Genomic DNA, 20564 nt, shown 5'->3' with positions numbered 1-20564 from the left:
GTAGGTCTTCAGCTACTCGCAGCTCAGCACAGTCCTCATAGACACGAGAGGCAAAAGCAAAGGGGTTACTTTCCTGTCTGAGGGAAAGCAGGAGCCAAGTCACAGCACCCTTGTGGCAGGGACTCCAGCGCAGGTGCTGTAGAGCGGAGGCCCAGGTGAGGTGGAGAGACCAGGCATCCTGGTTTGCCCTAGACTGAGGAGTTTTCCAAGATGCAGAGTTGTGGTGCTAATCCAGAACAGTGCCTGAAAAGCCCGGCACAGAGTAGCAAACGCCAGCAAGGCGGCAAAGGCCTTGGAGGAAACCCTTGTGCCAAGGTGGGGGTTCTCAGGATTTTATTCAGGGGGCAATGGGGAGCCATGGAAGGTTCAGTAGAGAAGCAATGGCTGGGGTCGCTGGCCAGCAGCTGAGTGAAGGTGGCTGGGAGCAGGCCAGGTGAAGAGGCCACCGTGACAGTCCAGAGTTCACCTAGACCAAGAATGATGTGGCCCCCATGAGAGAAATGCAAATTCAACACCGAGATTCCATCCACCCCAAAAAGAAAGGTGACCATCAAGAAATCAAGTAATAACAATTGCTACAGCAGCTGCGGCAGGGGAAAGGAATCCTACAACCTGGGAGGGAATGGAAAGGAGAACAACCATTATGGAAATCAGCATGGAGATTCCTCCGAAAACTAAAACCAGAAATGGCTTTGGACTCACCCATTCCCCTCGAGGTATCTTCACGAAAGGTTAAGAACATCCTTGTTTAATGACCTACCCATTTAACCGTTTCTGGGCTTGAGATCGCTGCACACTGTTTGGACTTATGGCCTTCATTCAGATTTATGATGCAGGAATGTGAGCGGCACTGTGGCCCTGTGGTGGCTTCTTCCACAGTGCTGTAATTTTTGCTGACGGTACTGTACAGTTATACATCACAGTACTGCAGGCAAGTTCCCTTCAGCCATCTCTTTGTTCTGAATATTGTAATGTTCATACTATATACGATTCCTTGTTTAGCGACCAATTCAGTTAACAACCCAGTCGTGGACTATAACTTGGTCATTAAACAAGGAGTATCTGCAGCTAAATCTTGGAAGCAGCTTATAGGCCCATCAACAGATGAATAAAGAATGAAAAAGTGGTATTTACACACAATGGAGTACTATTCTGTCATACAAAAGGATAAACGAGTCATTTATAGGAAAACAGATGCACCTTAAAACCATGATGCTAAGTAAAATAAATCAGGCACACAAGCTTAAATATTGCTTATATGAGAAATTCAAAATATAAATAAAGAGCAAAATAAAAATAGGTAATAGGGGCCCGGGGATTTAGCTCAGTGATTCTGATGCCTGCCTTGCAAGTGCAAGGTCCCAAGTTCAATCCCCAGTACAAAAAAATAATAATAATAGGTAATAGGAAGTAGGGAGATAGATCTTTTTCAAATGGGAAGGGGACCAGAGATGGAAGAAGAGGGAGAGAAAGGGTTGAAAAAATAATTGAGATGCATCACAGTGTTGTCAGGCAGTTCCTTTGGAAATGACTCACCAATTAAAAGTATTCCAAGTCCTTCTTGCCTTGAACAAAGAATTGGACAAGAAAAGCCAAAAATGGTGCCAAAAGTTTATTTGAAAAGTGAGGGGTAAAGGGGTAAGGAAAGAACTGGCTCTGTAGAGCAAACTTAGGGCAAACAAAGAGAGGAAAGGGTAAAAGCAAAAATAAAAGTGCACCCTGGTCTAGAAGACACAGATTGGGTACTGTGAAGAGTCAGGATAGTGGGCTCCTGGAGTGTCTCATCTCTTACACTGTCCACATCTCAAAGGAAGCAGAGAGAAGTTCAACATGTGGGGTCCTGGAATTATCCGGCACTGTCCTGGGATCTTCTTGTTGACAGATCCTGCTTATTTCCCCAGCCAGCTTTGCCACGCCCTACCTCCTCCATCAATGTACAGGAACCAACTCCCCACAGGGAATGTAAATGGTACATAATGCAAACACGTACTAATAAAAAATAATTGGGTAAAAAAAATAATGCAGCCCAGACAGAGCAGGAATGGAAAAAGAAAGGAAGATACTCAGAATTTCTCAGAAGGCATTAAGCATCATGTATAAACTTTGGGAATGTGACTGAATTATCAAAACTGCTCTCTACTGGGGAGTATATGGTGAATTGTATGCCACAGCACCATGTGTTCAACAAGAGTGTGAAATTCTCAGGCCTGGGTCAAGCTCCACTGCTATGCCCCAGAAGACAGGACACCTCCCCTAGAAGTCTGCATGCTGACCCCAGACCCCAGCAAATGTGGCCTTACGTGGCAGAGGGGGCTGCAGATAGGACTAAAGGTCTGTGATAGGGAGATGATCTGCCTTCTCGGCTGGACCCAGTATGATCCAAGAGTCCACAAAGAAGAAGACAGGAAGGTCAGGATCTGAGGAGCAGACAAGATGAAAAGCAGGAGGAGCCAAGAGTAAGAGAGAAGCGGAAGATGAGTCACCATCTACCAGCTTGGGCTTCAAAGAGGAAGGAAGGGGCCATGGGCCAAGGTGCATGGGCGACCTCTAGGGGCTGGAGGGGCGAGGGAACACCCTGCGACACCCTGACTTTCACCAGCAATAGAAACTGTGGACTCCAGCATGGGAAGAAGGTGACCTGGGGTGGCTTTAGCCCCTCCATGTGGGGTGATTTTCACCACAGCAACGGGAAATTGTTGGAAGGCCACACCATGGCGGGCTGTGGTGGCTGTAGGGGTGAGGGACAGGGCATCAGGAAGGACTCCTAGGACCTGGCTTGGCCAACAGCAGGGATTTGTGGGCTTTGCCCAAGAGGTCACAGACTGGAGGTGGATGGGAGGAACACTGGGAATTTAGGTGCTGATCTTCCCACTTCTACCTTCTGTCTAGGAGCAGGCTGGGGCTCCTGAGGACTCCATGGAAAGCTGTGCCCAACACCACGCAAGGACTTCACCAGCACCATCTCATGTACTCTTGGTGACAATACTCATTGCCATCCCCCTTCCCAAATGAGAAAGCTGATACAGGCATGGTGGCACACACCTGTGATCTCAGCACTCTGGGAGCTGAGGCAGGCGGGTCACAAATTCAAGCCTAGTCTAGGCAACTTACCAAGATCTGGCCTCAAAATTTTAAAAAATTTTAGAAAGGTTGGGCATATAGTTCAGTACAAACCCTGAGGTTTAATCTGTGGTACTGCAAAAACAAAATTTTTTTTAAAGGTAAGGAAACTGAGTCTCAGAGAGCCCTAAACCCTCACCCCAAACATACAGCTGATGACAAGGCACCAGGATTAAACCCAGGAGTCTGACTGCAGGCCCTGTGCAGCTCATAACCACATTATTCTACCATGAGCCCAAAACCCTCCCAGACCCTTCACACCTGAAATTCTCTAGTGACCAGGGAGGGTGTGGACCACCAGGTGCCCATGAGCCTCACTAATGATGCTGGCAAGGAGTCCACAGAGACAGAGGCTCAGAGGAGAATTACTGCTCCCAAGTGTTCACAAACAGCTTCCAGACACTGTATCAGCTAGCATCAGTATGATAGTGCTATGTAACAAACAAGCACAAGTCCTCAATGACATACAATGATGAGCACTGATTGAGGTCAGTCAGGGAGCCCTGCTGATTGCAATAGGACTCACTGCTCCTCTAGGGATTGGCAGGATTGGCTGATCTGGTATGTCAGGCCAGGGCCACTCAGCTCCATTTGTCTCTCCTCTTCCTGGGGCGGGGGGAGAGCCATGGCGAGGTCACATGGGCAAGAGCCTGGCATAGGAAGGGGTGAAGAACCAGGTCCGTCTTGGCAAGTGACTATACTCACATCACCTCTGACACAAACAATGGCAGGACAGAAGGGAGGACACCCTTAGGGCCAGAGGTCTGAACTCTGCCACTCACGGGCAGTGCCAGTAGCTGAAGCACTGAGTCTCTCTGTGCCTTAGTTTTCTCCATCTGTCAGATGGGCACACCTGCCCTGTCTCCCTGAAATAACAGAGACTGTGAATTGGAGAAGTCATTGCTATGCTGGCCTCCTACCCAGACTCCTAATATCAAACCTCCCCTCTCTTCTGTTCCTCGGCAGTAGAAGCCTTAGTCCTCAGACCTGCAGCATGTCCTTGAGAACCTGTTCCAGGAAGCTTACTCTTGCAGGATTGGGAAACTTGTCCCCCAAGAGTCATGCGGGAATGGGCCAGGGTCGGAGGTGAGGTCGGAGAATAAAGAGAAAGCATCTTCCCAAAACATCAGTTTTCTGCAAAGATGGGGAGAGAAGGAGAAATCATTATGTTAAAATAAACTCTGCCAGTGCTCACTTTGGCAGCATGTATACTAAAATTGGAATGATACAAAGAAGATTAGCATGGCCCCTGCCCAAGGATGACACGTAAAATAAACTCTGCCATATAAAATCACAAAATTCAAATTAAGCTTTTCAGCCCCAACTCCCAGACCTGCTGCTGCTGTGACTGCAGCATGCAAGACCCCAAATCATCACTGTACTGCAAAGTACAGCCTGCACAGCAACCCTGCTTTGTAAATAAAGTTTTATTGGAACACAGCTCTGTCCATATGGCTGCTTGTCACTACAACAGCAGAGCAGACTGCTTCAGACAGAGACCATATGGCCACAAGCCTAAAACATTTACTTGTCTGGCCATTTCCTCAAAAAGCCTGGACCCAGCACTTGTGGAGGCTGAAGCAGGAAGATAGCAAATTCAACCTCAGCCGAGGCAACTTAGTGACTTATAAAGTCCTGTCTCCAAATTTAAAAAAAAAAATTTAAGTGGCGGTGGGGACTGGAGATGTAGCTCAGTCCAAAGGCCCTGGGTCCAATCTCCAATACAAAGAACAAAAAGCTTGCCCACTCTGGATCTTCTAGAATTCTTTGATGGGAAAGTTTGAAGAATTCCATGGTATTCCAATGCCTGCATGACTAAGGGATTATGAGTGAACATTTATTGCACATGTACAATTATGAGTGCTTTAGGAGAGGAAGTGTTGATTGTAACCCCATAGTAAGAGATTAATTCTATTGTTATTGTTCCTATTGGTAGATGAAGAAACTAAGGAAGAGAGAAGTGGAATGTGTGCTGGAGCAGAGCTTCTCAAATTTTATTGCAACGGCTGAGTCACAGGTCTGGGTGGGAGGTTCCACTCTCCTAACAGCAAAGACAGTCATGTCCATGGGGCTACTCCTGACCACACCCAGAAGAAAGGAGCCAAACCAGAGTCACCACACAGAAGCCCCGGGTCCAAGCCCAAGCTCTGAGCCAGGAGCTGCATGACTTCTCAGAAGGATCATTTCAAATGAGTCATAAACCCATGGGAATTCCATATCTGCACCCCCTGCCCCACTGAGGAGACCTCAAGGACACAGCACAGTTTAGAACCTGCTGGCCTGCCAATCTGTCAGACAACACAGCAATGGGGACCCTTTGCCTAGAGAGGGAAGTGGCTGTAGTGGCTACTTGTTCCCCACCTCCCCAGCCTCCACTTCCTCTCCTCCCAGCAGGAAAGCCTGGTATTTTGTCCAGGGACAGCTCAACCTCAAACCTGGGATACTGGTCTAGATCAAGCCTGGATGCCCAGGCCCAAGGATGGAGCACATACTCCAGGTCTGGCCAATCCACACACTGCATTCCCTCCCTAACCACAGCAATTGGTTCAGAGTGGTCATGTGAATAGAGGCAGGTCCAATCAGAAGGCTCATAGGACCTCTGGGAACTGAAAGGCTTCTGCTCACCCTCAGGAGAGGATGTGTGGCTTCCACATCAAAATAGAAAGAAAGGAGTAGTGGCAATGTGTGTCTAGCCCCCAATGTATGTCTAGCAATGTGTGAAATCAGCTTTGGCTGTCCGAACTGGGGAGAGGGGGGCGACTGGTATCAACTGTGTGTGCAACACAGGACAGCCGCCGTAACAAAGAATCCTCCAGTCCAAAATTCCAGGAGCTTTGCTGCAGTGGAGATGCAATGGGCCAAAGATTCTGCAAGTCTCTTGTCCCCAGGAGAAGAACCTGGAGCTGCCTCAGGCCACTCCATGCAGCCTGAGGGTGGACCTCACAGGGGAAGGCAGCATCACAGGCAGAGAGGAACTCAGTCCTCTGTCATCATCAGCACCCTGCATCCAGCCATGCCTGAAGCCAGGCTACTCCTGAACTGTTCCACTTAGGACCCAATGGATGACTTCCTGAGTGGAATTTTGTGTCCCTTTCCAATTCTCACAGCCATGTGGCCAAACAGCCTGTCTCTTCTCCTGTTCTGTAGATGGGCAACCCTCAGCCAGAGAACCTGTGTCATTTGCCCAAATGTCCCGGCTGCTCAGGTTCATCAGCCCAGGGCCACCAGTTCACCAGTAACCAAACCAAAGGAGGCCACAAGTTCCGGGAAGAGGGAAAAAGGGATTTATACAATGTTGGCTCTGAGGAAATGCAAGGGGCCATTAGCCTCATATCACCATCTCCCCAGGTACATGTGGGCAAAGAACTCTACAGTACAGAGCAGGGCAGAGAAGGGACCAGAGAGATAACACAGAGCTCCACACTGGCTCTAGCGCTTCCAGCCACCTTCAGCTCATTCTCCTCGTCCTTGTGGAAAGGCTCTCAGCTCCTGGGATGGTGGCACCTGTATGTTCTGCCACTTCTTTTGGGCTGAGGAGAGGACAGAATTTTGGCTATATGCCCAGCAGGAGGAAGTTTGGAGAAGTTGCTTATCTCTAGAAGAAAAAAACTAACTTTTAAAATTCCATTTGGCAGTGCTAGCTACACAAGGTCACACACCCAGCCCACACATGTGCCAAACTGATGTTTGTCCAGTGACCACCTGGAGAAAATAAATTATTTTTCTATTAAAACAGTCACAGAAGCATGGAGCAGAATACCACATTCACAGCCAGGTGTGGTAGCCCACACCTGTAATCCCAGCACTCAGGGGGCTGAGGCAGGAGGCTTGCCATGAGTTCGAGACCAGCCTGGAATGCATAATGAGTGCAAGGCCAGCCTGAACTACATAGTGAGACCCTGTCTCAAAAAAAAGACAGAGAGAGAGAGAATTCAATAGCTTAATAGTTTGATTTGTTTGTTTGTTTGTTTGTTTTTTAGACATGGTCACCCTATGTAGTTCAGGCTGGCCTTGGACTCACTATGTAGCCCAGGCTGGCCTTCAACTCAAGGTGATCCTCCTGCTTCAACCTCCCAAGTATAGGATTTCAGCCTGTGCCACCACACCTGACTCCCAATGGGCTTTGCAATCAGACTATCTTAGGTTTGAAAATCTTCTCACTGCCACTTAGAAGCTGTGTGATCTTAGGCAACTCACTTTACCTCTCTGAACCTCAACTTCTTCACCTGATATGAGGGATACTCTTGCAGGGTTTTCTAGAGTTTAGATTAGATAAGGATGTGAATGCATCTAACATATCTGAGATGCCCTGTGTCACCTCACCTGCCTTTGTTGGCTCCCATTTCTAAGAAGCTCTGGTTTTGACCCCAAGTGGAAGGTAGAGTTATTGGAGAAATGCATACCATTGCTATATTGGGAGCAGACAATCTGAGCCATCCCAAGGAAGCCCTCCTGTGCTGCATTCCTTGATCCATACCGGGGCTGCCAAATCCCAATGCTGTGGATCTACTTTGGCCTTCTAGTAAGCATGGTCCCTGCATCTTGCAAATCGTCCCTAGAATGTTACAAAACAAAGAGAATACTCACCCCCTGATAGAGGAGGTAGGTCATGGCAAAGCTGGCTGGGGAAATAAGAGGGACCTATCAACCAGAAGATTCCAGGACAGTGCCAGATAATTCCCAGGACCCCATATGTGGAACTTCTCACAGGCTCCCATGACACGTGGACAAAATATAAGGACAAAGATATCACAAGGAGCCCACTGTCATGACTCTTCATGATAGCCCGCCCTGCATTTCTGGGCAAGGGTGTACTTTTATTTTTGCATTTATTTTTTCTTTTGTTTGGCCCAAATTTTCTCTACAGAGCCAGTTTTTCCCTCACTCCTTCACCCCTCCACCCCTCGATTTTGAAATAAACTTTGGCATCATTTTTGGATTGTCTCATTCAATTCTTTGTTTGAGGCAAAACAAACCACTGAAATGCGTTTAATTGGTGAGCCATTTCTAAAGAACTGACAACACTCCACAGCCCCTTTCATAACTAGACGGCGCTGGGCTAGAGACCTGCCTAACTCATTCTGGTCACACAGCAAGCTGAGCCATGGCCCAGAACAGAGCTGCTTGATTTCAGTACCATTGACCTTTAAGTGAGACGATTCCGACTATCCTGTGCTTGTCAGATGTTTGCAGCCTCTCTGCTCTCTACCTTTTAGAGACCATGATGCCCCACCCCAGCCACAAGCACTAAAACTGTCTCTAGACATTGTCAAATGTCCTCTGGTGGCTACACCAGCCCCACTGAGAATGTCTGCTCTCAATGTTGTGCATTCAACACACCAGCTTAATATTTGCTTTGGAAGTACAACTCCAAGTACCAACAACCAGTCATTCTCTTCCTCCCCTAACACATAACATAATCTCTTGAAAGCAGGTACAATCCACACTATGCTAGGTACAGTGGCACACAGCTATAATCCCAGCACTCTGGGAGGCTGAGGCAGGAGGATCACAGTTCAAGCTCAGTCTAAGCAACTTAGCAAGACCCTATGTCAAAAAAAAAATTTTCCCCCATTAAGTTTATTGGTACATTTTAGATATAAAATACATTTACATACATCATTGGGATCTTGTACCGTTACATGAGTATCTTGGTTCTTATTTTTTTCCCCTTCCCCTGCCCTCCCTTCACCCCCTCCACCCTTCCCTATTTACAAAGATTTTGTTTCCATTTTTTTCCTTTTCTCATATTTTTTCTTTTCCCTTCTTTCCTTTCCCCTACCCCTCCCACTTCCCCTGCTCCTTTAGACCTTTACATCCTATTACACAATATCAATTATACATTTTTAAATTACAATATCAAGATCTAGGAGACATTACCACAGATTTTATGGAATTTAAAAGGATATAGAAAGCATATTTCAAAAATCTGTTTTGAAATAAATTTGACAACTTCTAAGAAGTACCTTGGAAGACAAATTAATGAAACTAACTCTGGAGGAAATATAAAATTTGAATAGCACCTATTAAAGAAAGTATATTCCTAGCTTAAAAACCTACCTATATGACAACGACAGGCTCATAAACATTTTAACTGATAAATTATATCAAACAATTAAAGCAGAAAAAAGAAGGAACACTTCTCTCCTCATTTTAGGAACTCAACATTGTGCTAATCCTAAAACTGGATAAAGATAATAGAAGAAAAAAATATGAACATAGATAGAAATTTGTTTAGCAAAACAAACTATTAGAAGTCAGATCTGGCAGTATGTAGAAAGTGGTTTTATTATAGGGATGGCAGGGTTGGTTCAGCACTGGAAGATCCACCCCCAAAAGTCATCATTTTAACAGAGGAAAGGAAAAAGCCATATGACCCTGTCACTAGTTGGAGAAAAAGTATTGGACTAAATTCCACAGCTGTTCATGGTAAAAGCTATCAGGAGACCAGAAGTACAACAGAACCTTCTCAACAGATTAAAGACATGTACTCCATGCTTCCAGTGAGAATGCCTTATATGAATGGAAAAGATACAATGCTTTCTTCCTAAGGTGGGGAACAAGGGCAGATGTGCCTACTCTTCCTCTGTCCATTAAACTTTGAAACATAGGCCCAAACCAAAATAGTCTGGCAATAAAATGACACAATTAGGATAGGATTGGCAAGGTAGAAGCAAAATCTTTATATGTAGATGAAATGATCATATACAGAGAAAATACTAAGAAATCTCTAGGAGCCCCGAGAACTTGTATTTGAATTTAGCAGGATTAGAAAACACAAGGTATATATAAAAATTCAGGTCTATGTATACTTGCTATAAATGAAGAATTGGATATTGAAATTTAAAAGTTATGTAGGAGTACAAAGGACCTAGAAAAGTAAAAAAAAAAAAAAAAACAGTGTTGGAAGACGTTTAGTACCTAATTTTAAGACTTCCTCTAAAGCTACAGTAATCAAGGCAGGGTCCTTGTGTCAAAATTAAAATAAAAAACAAAACTGAGGATGGAGCTCAGCAGTAGAGTACTTGCCTAGCATGTGCAAGGCCCTGGGTTCAATTCACCACACACAAACATACACACACAAAATGATAAGAAAGAAAAAACACATTTCCGTATCTACTTTTAGCATCATTATCAGTGTACTTCCAAGGTAACAGGTAGGAGAAAAATGGAAAAAATATTTGGACATAGCCCTTTATTCCATTGATCTTTGAGAAAATCCTCACCTTGTGAGCTCCCAGAATATCACCTGCTGATAAACATACCTATAAAGCAGGGCCTTGGCCAGGGCCACACTCACAGGAGTCCCACGGACACACCATGATCAGGGCCCTACTGCTCTGTGCACTGGTGGCTGGAGGTAAGCGCTGTCACCCTCAGGCACTGCTCCCCAATCCCCTTCGAGGGCTGGGACGGGATCTTCACACCCTCTTCACCTCCCCACTCCCCTGCATTCAGTGCAATAGTTATGAGAAACTCCACTGCTGTGGAGTTTCAGCAAAGTGGGGTAAAGGGCAGGATGCTATGACCTCTTGAGATCCTTCCAGAACTGGGTTTCCATTTGCGGTTCCATACCCGGCACATACAGTTTCCATTGCTAGGTCACTGCTCCCCCGAACTCACGACCCTTGCTCTCTTCACAGCTCTTAGCTGCGGGCTCTCCACTTACCAGCCCCAGCACAGCAGGGTGGTTGGAGGAGAAGATGCGAGGCCCAACAACTGGCCCTGGCAGGTGAGCCAACCAGCTGTCCTTGCTCGCCCCTACCCCACCCTTTCTCATCACCCACTTGCCCTTCCACCATGGAGTCTATTCTGCGGGCAAAGATGAGAATTGGTGGAAACTTGGAACACAGCAAGGCCATTTCTGTGCCTTTGGCCAACCATAAGGCAGGGGCAGAGGGGCTTCCTCCAGCTTTGCTAAGAAGCTGCCCCACCCTACTACCCAGATGCAGCAATTTACAGACATCGTTTCTCTGCTAGCCAATTACATGCTAGCTTACTAATGTACCATTATTTTATAAACCATTCATCACCATCTATGTAAATGTTCCCTGCTTTAAGCATCCATTCAGTGCAGTTTATGCAAATTAACCTTCAACCACAGGCCAATCAGTGTTATCAATGGATTATATCCATATGATGTAAACATAGGGCTATCAAGACTAGACTTTTAGATGAGACACAGGCGCAAATTCATACAATGTGACTGATTGAACTTTCAAAGGAAATGTGTGAAGATTACAATTGACATAAATATGGTAAAATTTCCCTTATCTGCCATAATTGGGACAGAGCAATTGAAAAGTTGAGTATAGAAAATTATTTTAAATCATAGACATAGGTTTTCAAAATTTTACTTTAATGTAGAACATGTAAATATACATTCATTCACTGGTCTTTTGAATTCACTATGTAGTTTAGACTGACTTTGAACTCACTATGTAGCCCAGGCTGGCACTGAGCACACAGCAAACCTCCTGCCTCAGCCTCTTGAGTGCTGGGATTACAGGCAGGTCCCACCACTCCTGGCTTGATCTTCTGAATCCTTTATGCACTTTCTCCAATAATATGTCATCTGCAGGTCCAGTTCTTTAAAGGAGTAACAACTTTGAGACACTCATGCAGCAATCTGAGAAACAAGCCCATTCAAATTGCTATCATTTTCCTCTCAGTCTTCCCACTTTCTCACAGGCACCTAAGTCAGTAGCAAAAGTATACAGAGCCAGTTCTTCCCCCCTCTCATAGTCTCACAGAAGTTTCCTCTGCAATGTGGGGAGAAGGGCCACAGCCCCTCTGCTGCAGATCCATCGTGGAGGAGGGGGGTGCACTTGTGCTGAGAACCAATCACTGCTGCCTCTGCCACCTTCTTGACCAATCAGATCCTCACCCTGGGATCCAATTGCCACTGCTTGTACAACTATTTCCTCACATGGGGAGCCAATGAATGTCAGTCATGGGAGACTGCCCACTTCTGGCTTCTGTAGCCATTTGTTGGGGGGATCTGGTGGGCAGGTTTGACCAAGTTACAATCTTATCTCCAACCAGTACTATTTCTATGACCTGAAACAATAAATTAACCTTTTTCCATACGTAACATTGGAAATATTGAACAAGGCTGGGTATGGTGTCTCATGCCCATATTCCCAGCACCCTGGGAGGCTGAGGCAGGAAGATCACAAGAGCCTGGAAAATATACTTAGTGAGACCCTGTCTCAAGTAAAAAAAGCTTGGAGAGGTAACTTAGTGGGAAGGCCCTGGGTCCAATCTCCAGTATCACAAAATATATATATATATATTAGAGAGAGAGAACAGCTTTTATGGCATCGACTACATTGTAGTCGACTACATCGACTATAGCTGCCTTAGTTTACTCATCTGTAAAATATAAATAATGATGGTGCCTCACAGGGTTGCTGTGGTTATGACATGAGCTCAGGATGGTGTCTAATAATGGTCAAACACTAGAATTTTAAGCTAGGCATGGCAGTGCACACCTGTAATCCAGCAATCAAGAGGCTGAGGCAGGTAGATTGTAAATTCAAGGCCATCCTGGGCTACACAGTGAGATCCTGTTTCAAAGAAAATTAGGGGCCGGGGATTTAGCTCAGTGGTTCGGCCGCCTGCCTTGCAAGCAGAAGGATCCAAGTTCGATCCCTGGTACCAAAAAAAAAAGAAATTAAAATTAAAAATCAAAGAAAATTAGAGCCAGGGATTTAGCTCAGTGGTTCTGCCGCCTGCCTCACAAGCACAAAGACTGGAGTTCAATCCCCAGTACCAAAAAGAAGAAAATTAGAAATGTGAAGTGTTGGATGTTGTGAGCATTAAATGTCCTGAGCACTCTGCACAATGATCATTATGGCCCATTTTCCAAACAAGGTAAATGGGACTCAGAATAGTTAAATAATTGCCCAAAGCCACTCAGTGACCCAGGAGGAAAGTGAGGACTCAAATTTGATTCACTCTTTGCTCTTTTGGCCACACCTTTTTGTTCACAATACATATTATGTGGACAAAATTTCATGTCTGTAGGGTGCTTTGGGCCTACTTTTAAAGTAGAAGGTCATCTTTTTTATGTGTCTTTTTTCATTTTGTCTAATTGTAAACATATTTTTTTCGGGACTGGGATGGAACTCTGGGCCTCACCTGTGCCAGGTGAGTGCTCTAGCATGACGAGCTACATCCCCAGCCCAACATCTTTTGAACATCCAATTTATCTAAGGCTAAGGCCCCTTAATGTTGATCAAAGGAGAAATGCCAAGTGCCTAATTAAAAATGAGGAAGTTCAGAGAAAAGCAGGCATCTGCCCATGAAGGGCTCATCAGCCCACAGTTACAGGAAATGCAGTCTGACTCCAAGCAGTCCACACTGCACAGTCCCCTCTCCTCTCTGCTGGGGCATGGCAAGGCCTTGAAAGATGGGGAGGAATGAAGGAAACAGAGGGGTGTGTGGCAGCTTCGTTAGACACTGAAGCAGTATCAGATGCTCGCGCCTCATGGTTCCAGCCCACACCTATTTAACTACCAGACCTAAACGGAAGCTATTTGTACCATACACACACACACACACACACACACACACACATTGAAGGCCACAGGGGTTAAGGTTCACTAATGCTTTCTCATATGCCTCTGAATGGATTTAGTCTGCAGGGAGAAACTATAGCAGATGACAAGATCTACAGGACCTACCAGACCTTTGCTATTCTTTCATTCATTCATTCTTCACTCATTTTCTCCATCAGAAAGTCCACTCCTCCCTCCAGGTCTGTGGGGATTGGTTCCAGGTCCCTGAGGCAACCAAACTCCACAGATGCTCAGGTGCCTTCCATAAAATGTCAGTGTTTATATATAAATACACACCCTCCCGTGTATGTTAGGTCATCTCTCACTTGCTTATAATACCTAATACGATGTCAGTGCTATGTAAATAGTTGTCTACCATATTTGTTAGGAAAAAGGAAAAGAAGAAACAGAGGTATGAGAGCAGTTGGACAGATTTATTGCAGAACAAACCTGAGAGGGACCAGAGACCAGACCAGCTGCTCTCCTACAGGCTTTGGGGTCTTTTGTAGGGTCATGGGGGGGGGGGTCAGTGAGAGGGGTTGTGGCTCCTGGTCAAGAAAGAGGCTTGAGAGAGCACAAGCAGTAATGGTTACACAAGGATGCGGCTTGAGAAAACACAGGGTGCAGTGGCTGCTGTCTGTAGCAGGGCTGATAGTGTTGTGAGTCCCCAGGTGCAGCTGTGCTGGGAGCAGGCGGTTTAGCGGGGTCTCTGCTCAGGATGGCAGCAGTTGGATTCCTTCAGTATTGTTTAGGGAATGGTGACAAGGAAAAAGTCCATTCATGTTTAGTACAATGCAATTTCTTCCCTAATATTTTTGTTCTGTGGTGGATTGAGTGGAGACCTGAGGCCCTGACTTTACTAAGGATCCCCTGGGGCTGAGCAGCATTCTGGGCATCTGGCGCACAGAGCTGTGGAACCCTTCACTGAGCCTGTATTATAGTGCAGGGATAAATGCATGGGTAATTCATCAGAAGAGACGTGTGTCTGTGCGTGCATATGTATAGTGTGTGTACACGCAAGCCCATGTACACGAATGTACATGCATGTATTTGTACACTGTGTTCAGGAGAGAGGACAGTCTAGTGATATCAAGGGGTCATGCCCTCTGGGACCCTTGGCTGGGCTGGCTCAGCCACCCAGGTGCCCATGCTTCTCCCTAGGTCTCCGTGCAGTACATCACCTCAGGCAAGTGGTTCCACAACTGCGGAGGGTCCCTGGTGGCCACCAGCTGGGTCGTGACAGCCGCCCACTGTTTTAGGTAACCACCTCTCCCTGCCCCGGGCTGCCTGCCTGCCAGTCCTGCTCACTTCTGAGAGCCAGGCCCAGAAGGCCTGACACCACCATGCACAGGAGCCTTGCACCACCGAAGGCCTGGCCAAGTCACAGCGCGGGCCCATCTGTGACTCCACCTGAGGGTCACTGAGAGGCAGGGACTCGGAGAGGACTGAGTGCTGTGTGCCAGGCACTGAGGGAGGTGGGGGAGGGGACAACCCAGTGTCTGCCCTCTTGGGGGAGCCAGATGTGTCCTCTCCATCTGGAATTGTGCTCCTTTAATGCCTTCAGTGACGTCTGCAAGCTTTAATACCATCACCTGAAAAAACTGAATTACTGAGATCAGTGTAGATTAAAGGAGGTGAAATGTGAGAGGGCCTGATGCTCAGAAAGTGATCAATGAAAGTCCATTACAGCCAGGCATGCTGGACACACCTGGATGTCACTTGGGTCCCTTAGGCTGGTGAGCCTTAGGCTGGGAACAGGCTCTCCTCCCACCTCATTTATAACCTCACTTACACCATGGTGGGAAGATAATAGAGCCCTGGGAGTCAGGCACCCTGGTTCTACTTCCAGACTCTCCCTGGGCTCATTACCCATCTCTGGGCCTCAGTTTCCCTACCTGAAAATGAGAGGTGGGGATTAAATGAGAAAGTACCCTAGAGGGCAAGTGATTCCTGTTTTCTCTGTATTCACCTCATTGCCTTCATAATAGTGCAGCGTTTATGTGAGTACAGCTCTGATTATACGCTGTAGTTTACTATAGGAAAGTGTGTTATTGTATAGTTATACCTAGGATGATCTGCCATTACATTATATTAGAATTTGTTGGCCCTGTGGAAGCCAAGCCCAAGCCCTGGTAGTGACCCCCACAGCAGCTGCTGACTCTGGCCCATGCCCTGCCTTATGCTCAGGGTGCCCTTACCTAGAGCCCCAGGGAGGAGGCAGCTGACACCCTCCAATTGCCTTGCCAGGAGCTCCCAGACCTACCGTGTAGTGCTGGGCCGGCACAGCCTCTCCACCGATGAGCCTGGCTCTGTGGCCATCGCTGTCTCCAAGTATGTGGTGCACCCGAAATGGAACAGCAATCTCGCCAATGGGTACGTTCTGTCTGGGTGACTTGGGGCTGCGGTGGGCAGGGGGATGGAGGGCAGTCATCTCCATCCCTAGCTCTGACCACTTGGAGGTGGAGCCAGCCCCAAAGCTGCCAGGTGTGGTGGGGAGGGAGAGGCAGTGTGTGGGAGCAGTCTGCTGTCCTGCCTGTCAAACCCAAAAGACCCTGCACCCCAGGCTCTCACTCACTGTGTGGGCCTCACAGTCCATGCCAAGCCCTGGGCACACAGGATGCCACTGTGGAGCCCACAGCTGTCAGCAGAGTAGAACAGTCTCTCCTCACATCCCAACAAGGACTTCTACACCTCCCAAGATGCTCTGCTGTCTTGCCTTCAGGGGCAGCCTGGAGACAGTTCACCTGGAAGATGACAGGGGCCCCTGAGCTCCCAAAGGGCAGGAGCAGTGACCCCTCCTCACACTCTGCCTCTTTCTTGACGCAGGTACGACATCGCCTTGATCAAACTGGCTGAACCTGTCACCCTGAGCAACAAAATCCAGCTGGCCTGCCTGCCGCCTGCTGGCACCATCCTGCCCAGCAACTACCCCTGCTATGTCACTGGCTGGGGCCGGCTGCAGAGTAAGTGCTAGCCAGGTGCCCTGAGGCCTGGCAGAGAAGTGAGGAGGTATCACCACGCATTGCCCGGGATTAAAGCTGATCCTCCCTGGGAACCCCTTAGAGCAGTGACAAAGGCATATGGTAGCTTAGCACATGTGACATCAGTATGACCCAAGCCAGAGTCCACAACAGCATTTACTCTGTGATCTCAGGTTTCTGGAGCCACATCAACATCCCTAGAGCCACCATCAGACCTTCCCTTACCATATCCAAACCCGTCCCCTGTGCCAGCTGGTCCTCCCACTGAGACCTGGGAACTCTGAAGAGCTTCTGGCTGAGCAGCTTTTCACAGGTACCCAAGGGTCAAAAATCCAATGATAGCATAAGCCATCAAGGACAAACAGAGCACCTACCCTTCTCTTGTAAAACCACTAGAGGTCTGGAAGGCTCTAGGGAAGTTCAAACACCCAGCAGAAGCCAGGAAGGGTAACGCATGCTTACCACACACAGGCTCAACTATGTGTGTCTACCCAGAACACACTGGGGCAGAACCTATCTCACTCTAGACATGCAGGGCCAGAGAGGGTCCAGATGCTTGGCTTTTAGTCCCATGTCTGTCAGTCACTATGTGACCTCGGACAAGTCACTTCGGAACCTCAGATTCCTCATGTGCAAAGTGGAAATTCTGTTGTGAAGACCGAAAGAAATGATACATATGAAAATGCTTCATATATAGAAAATGTTACCTGAGTGTTAATTGTGTGTTAATTATGGTGGTCTTAGGCAAGAGACTTAATTTATCTTGTTCTCAATGTCCCGTCTACCAAGCAGGAATAAATATGACTGTGAGGAAGGGGGCATGTTAGAAAAGCCTTGGAAAGTGCAAAAATAGTAATACTCCTCCCTGTTGCCATTAGTGCTAGTGGTGACATTAGTGGAGATGAGGCTCACAGTGGCTTTGGAGCCATTACAAAAGCTCCTCCTCACCACACTAGAATATTTTTCCCAACTAGAGGGTTCCAGATGCCAGCAGCCTCGCTGTCATATTTAAGGTGACAGAAGCCCATGTACATCAACCAAAAGGAAAATTCATTACAATGATTTAAAAGTCTCAAGTGAAGGGCAGAGAGACAACCAGGCATCAGAACCAGGCTAGAACCAGGGAATGGAAACCTGTAAGAAACACGGGAAACCCTCCATCAGGATTTCTTTTCTTGTGGGTTTTCTTGAAAATGGCTGCTACTTCCAGATGCTCTCTTAGTATCTTAGTCTCCATCCCAAATTCCCAGGGAAGGAGCCAATTAGTTTAACTTGAGTCAGGTGATCACCCTTGAGCCAATCACCAATGGCCACAACATTAACCAATCAAATGTAAGGACATCATAAGGACAAAAATGGCTACTTCTATTGCAACCCTTTGGCTGGAAGATGTTAGTAAGGATCAGTCAGAAAATCCAGAAGATGTCCCTATTTCCTTTCACTCAGGAGACCTATTTGCCCCTCTAACGCTTTCCCCTGCTCTCATTCAGCCAACGGGGCGAGCCCTGACAACCTGCAACAAGGCCTGTTGCTGGTTGTGGACTATGCCACATGCTCCAGCAATAGCTGGTGGGGCAGCTCCGTGAAGACCAGAATGGTCTGTGCTGGGGGTGATGGTGTGACCTCCAGCTGCAATGTGAGTATGCAAAATCGGGTGCTACCTCTACAAGGAAATGAGACTGGGGATGGGGAGAACACCCAGGGGTCCTAGCAGCCATCCTCCTGCCTCTTGGATGTTTCAGAACCTGCCTTTTGTCCTTGTAGTGTCCAGAAGTAATGTTTTAAGATTCTCCTTATAGTGCTCACCCTGGCTCACTGCTGAGAAGTCCTTCCCCTGGGTCTCATCGAGGTGTCTCATTACCAGGATCCCTCTTTCCTGTGCAGAAGGGGACCGAGGAGAAGTATTTTCTGAGTTAGGGTCTTTCTAAGGTGACTTCCATTTATTTGTTGAGTTAACCCAAATAATGGCCCAAAGTGTCCCCTGAAGGTAGCTGCCATAGAAGCCTTCCTGGAGTCAGTACCTTTACCAGAATGAACTGTTATATCGTGGACTCCATAGGGGATGGGGGACAGAGTTGGAAGGGGCTCGTCAGGCCCTTCAGATCAACGGTGCCCCTACATTCCACCCACATAGGCCACTAAGCAGCACCTGGTCACAGGAGGAAGAAGCGGGTGGTGGCCAAGAGCTGTGACCACAGGGCTGACTTCAGAGGACAGAGACCTGCAGTGGAACACGACAGTGTTGAGAGCAAAGGCTCCTGGGACACCTTTCCTACCCCTCACCTCCCACTCTGACCTCCCCAGGGGGACTCTGGAGGGCCGCTGAACTGCCAGGCAGATGACGGGAAGTGGCAAGTGCACGGCGTAGTCAGCTTCGGATCCAGTCTCGGCTGCAACTACTACCAAAAGCCGTCCGTCTTCACCCGGGTCTCCAGCTTCACAGACTGGATTGATGAGGTAAGAATTGGACCAGCCCTGAGCTTCAGGGGTCCTGACCTTCTCAGTCGACCTCACAAGGCCCATGGCTCTGGGAATCTAGAACCTTCTTCCTCCAATTAGGCAGAGGAGCCCACACACATGGGCAACCCTGGTAGCTGCCCCCGAGAGGTTCCCAATGTTTTGTTTTCTTTCTCTCTCTCTCTTTCTTTCTTTTTTCTTTCTTTCTAGTAGTACTGGGGATTGAACCCAGAGCCTTCACATTGAGCTACATACCCAGCCATTTTGTATTTCAAGACAGAATCTTGCTAAGTTGTCCATGCTGGCCTGAAATATGTACTCCTCCTGCCTGAGGCTGCCAAGTAGCTGGTGTAACAGACATGCACCAACATACCTGGCTTGGGGACTTTTTTTTTTGGTACCGGGGATTGTACTTGGGACCTTGCACTTGCGAGGCAGACGCCCAAACCACTAAGCTAAATCCCCAGCAAGGGGACATATTTTTAACATCCCCCCCCACATACATTGCCACCACAATTTGCTCTCCTGTAAAATGAGACTTAGACTAAAGCAGGTCACCTCAGCATTGTTAGGAGCTGCAGCAGGTAAGCACAGTAGTGTTGTGACAGAGCTCACTAAGTAGGGCACAGTGGCATCTGATTTCATCATTTAAAGTTTTATTTCCAGAGAACTGTCACACTGAGTTAAACTGTCACCATTAGAAAACCAAGGATGAAACCAAAGCCATGACGGGTGGACACAGGAGGAAAGCCACACAGCGGGAGGAAGCAGGTGGCCTAAACTGCCCATTCTCCCCGTTTCCATGTCCACATGTCTTTCTGCTAGCTCTGCTTTGCTGACAAGTGGCCACAGGAGGCTCCAAAGAGTTTGTCTGAGAAAAATGGAAAATCAAGACAAGAGAATTGGGATTTTGTTGTTGTTTTGTTTTCTCTTATTTTGGCAGGGGGAAAGCCATGACTTAAGGTTGGCAGAGGGAAATCTGTCCCCAGCTTTTGCAGTGTCAAGCACCTCCAAGCAGCCTCACGGAAGGGACAGAGAGATGCTTAGGGCTTTTTCACAGCCAAATCCTGAGACCCTTTTCCAGCCCCATCTGCTGCATGAGTCACCGTGCAGCTGAGCCTGGAAACACCTTCAGGACACAAAGCAGGAGCCAAAGACAGTTGTCCTGATATGTTGTCCCAGTCTCAGCTGTTCCCAGCCACAGACCCAAGCACAACAGAGCAGGCCAGGTGGCAGGAGCATTGGCGAGGAGAGCAAACCTTGCTTGTCAACTGAGTGGAAGCCTTGCATTCATGGGACAGCAGTCAGGGCAGCACAGATGCCTGCTGACGGGTTGCAGGAGTGGCAGGGCCAGCAACCACTGTCCTCTGCTGAAGGCTCCGCCCACAACTACAGAGGGGCTGGTGGATCCTTGCAGTGGTCCCATCCCAGAGGCACACCCAGA

At 47.5% G+C, this 20564-nt stretch overlaps 2 protein-coding genes and 1 non-coding gene across 10 annotated transcripts in view; 2 read left to right on the top strand and 1 right to left on the bottom strand.

Moving 5' to 3' along the window:
- Positions 1 to 1597: 1597 nt before the first annotated feature.
- The window catches only part of Casp9 (caspase 9), a 38286-nt gene continuing 19319 nt past the window's right edge, over positions 1598 to 20564 (bottom strand). For 3 of the 8 annotated variants that reach the window (XM_087215117.1, XM_087215118.1, XM_087215122.1), the window contains one exon: positions 1598 to 4254. In XM_087215117.1, coding sequence (XP_087071243.1) covers positions 4143 to 4254 — 112 coding nt within the window. In that variant the 3' untranslated portion in view covers positions 1598 to 4142. Of the gene's footprint in view, positions 4255 to 15927; positions 19992 to 20564 lie in introns of those variants that run through there. The other 5 variants (XM_021262840.2, XM_021262841.2, XR_015452702.1 and 2 more) reach the window with 4 other exon arrangements.
- Positions 4308 to 4411, top strand: LOC147827288 (U6 spliceosomal RNA). Its single transcript, XR_015452836.1, has one exon. It is a non-coding gene; the product is annotated as a U6 spliceosomal RNA (small nuclear RNA).
- Positions 10441 to 19222, top strand: LOC101723601 (chymotrypsin-like elastase family member 2A). The gene is made up of 7 exons (XM_087215371.1): positions 10441 to 10480; positions 10764 to 10852; positions 14844 to 14941; positions 15930 to 16055; positions 16509 to 16645; positions 18154 to 18299; positions 18968 to 19222. Exons 1-7 carry the CDS (start codon positions 10441 to 10443, stop codon positions 19220 to 19222), a joined length of 891 nt encoding a protein of 296 aa, XP_087071497.1.

The sequence above is a fragment of the Heterocephalus glaber genome, unplaced genomic scaffold, assembly GCF_053883595.1.
Source record: "Heterocephalus glaber isolate CG9 unplaced genomic scaffold, H.glaber_assembly_v1.0 deba00001452, whole genome shotgun sequence".
Classification (NCBI taxonomy): domain Eukaryota; kingdom Metazoa; phylum Chordata; class Mammalia; order Rodentia; family Bathyergidae; genus Heterocephalus; species Heterocephalus glaber.
This window is presented reverse-complemented; position numbering and strand designations above follow the sequence as displayed.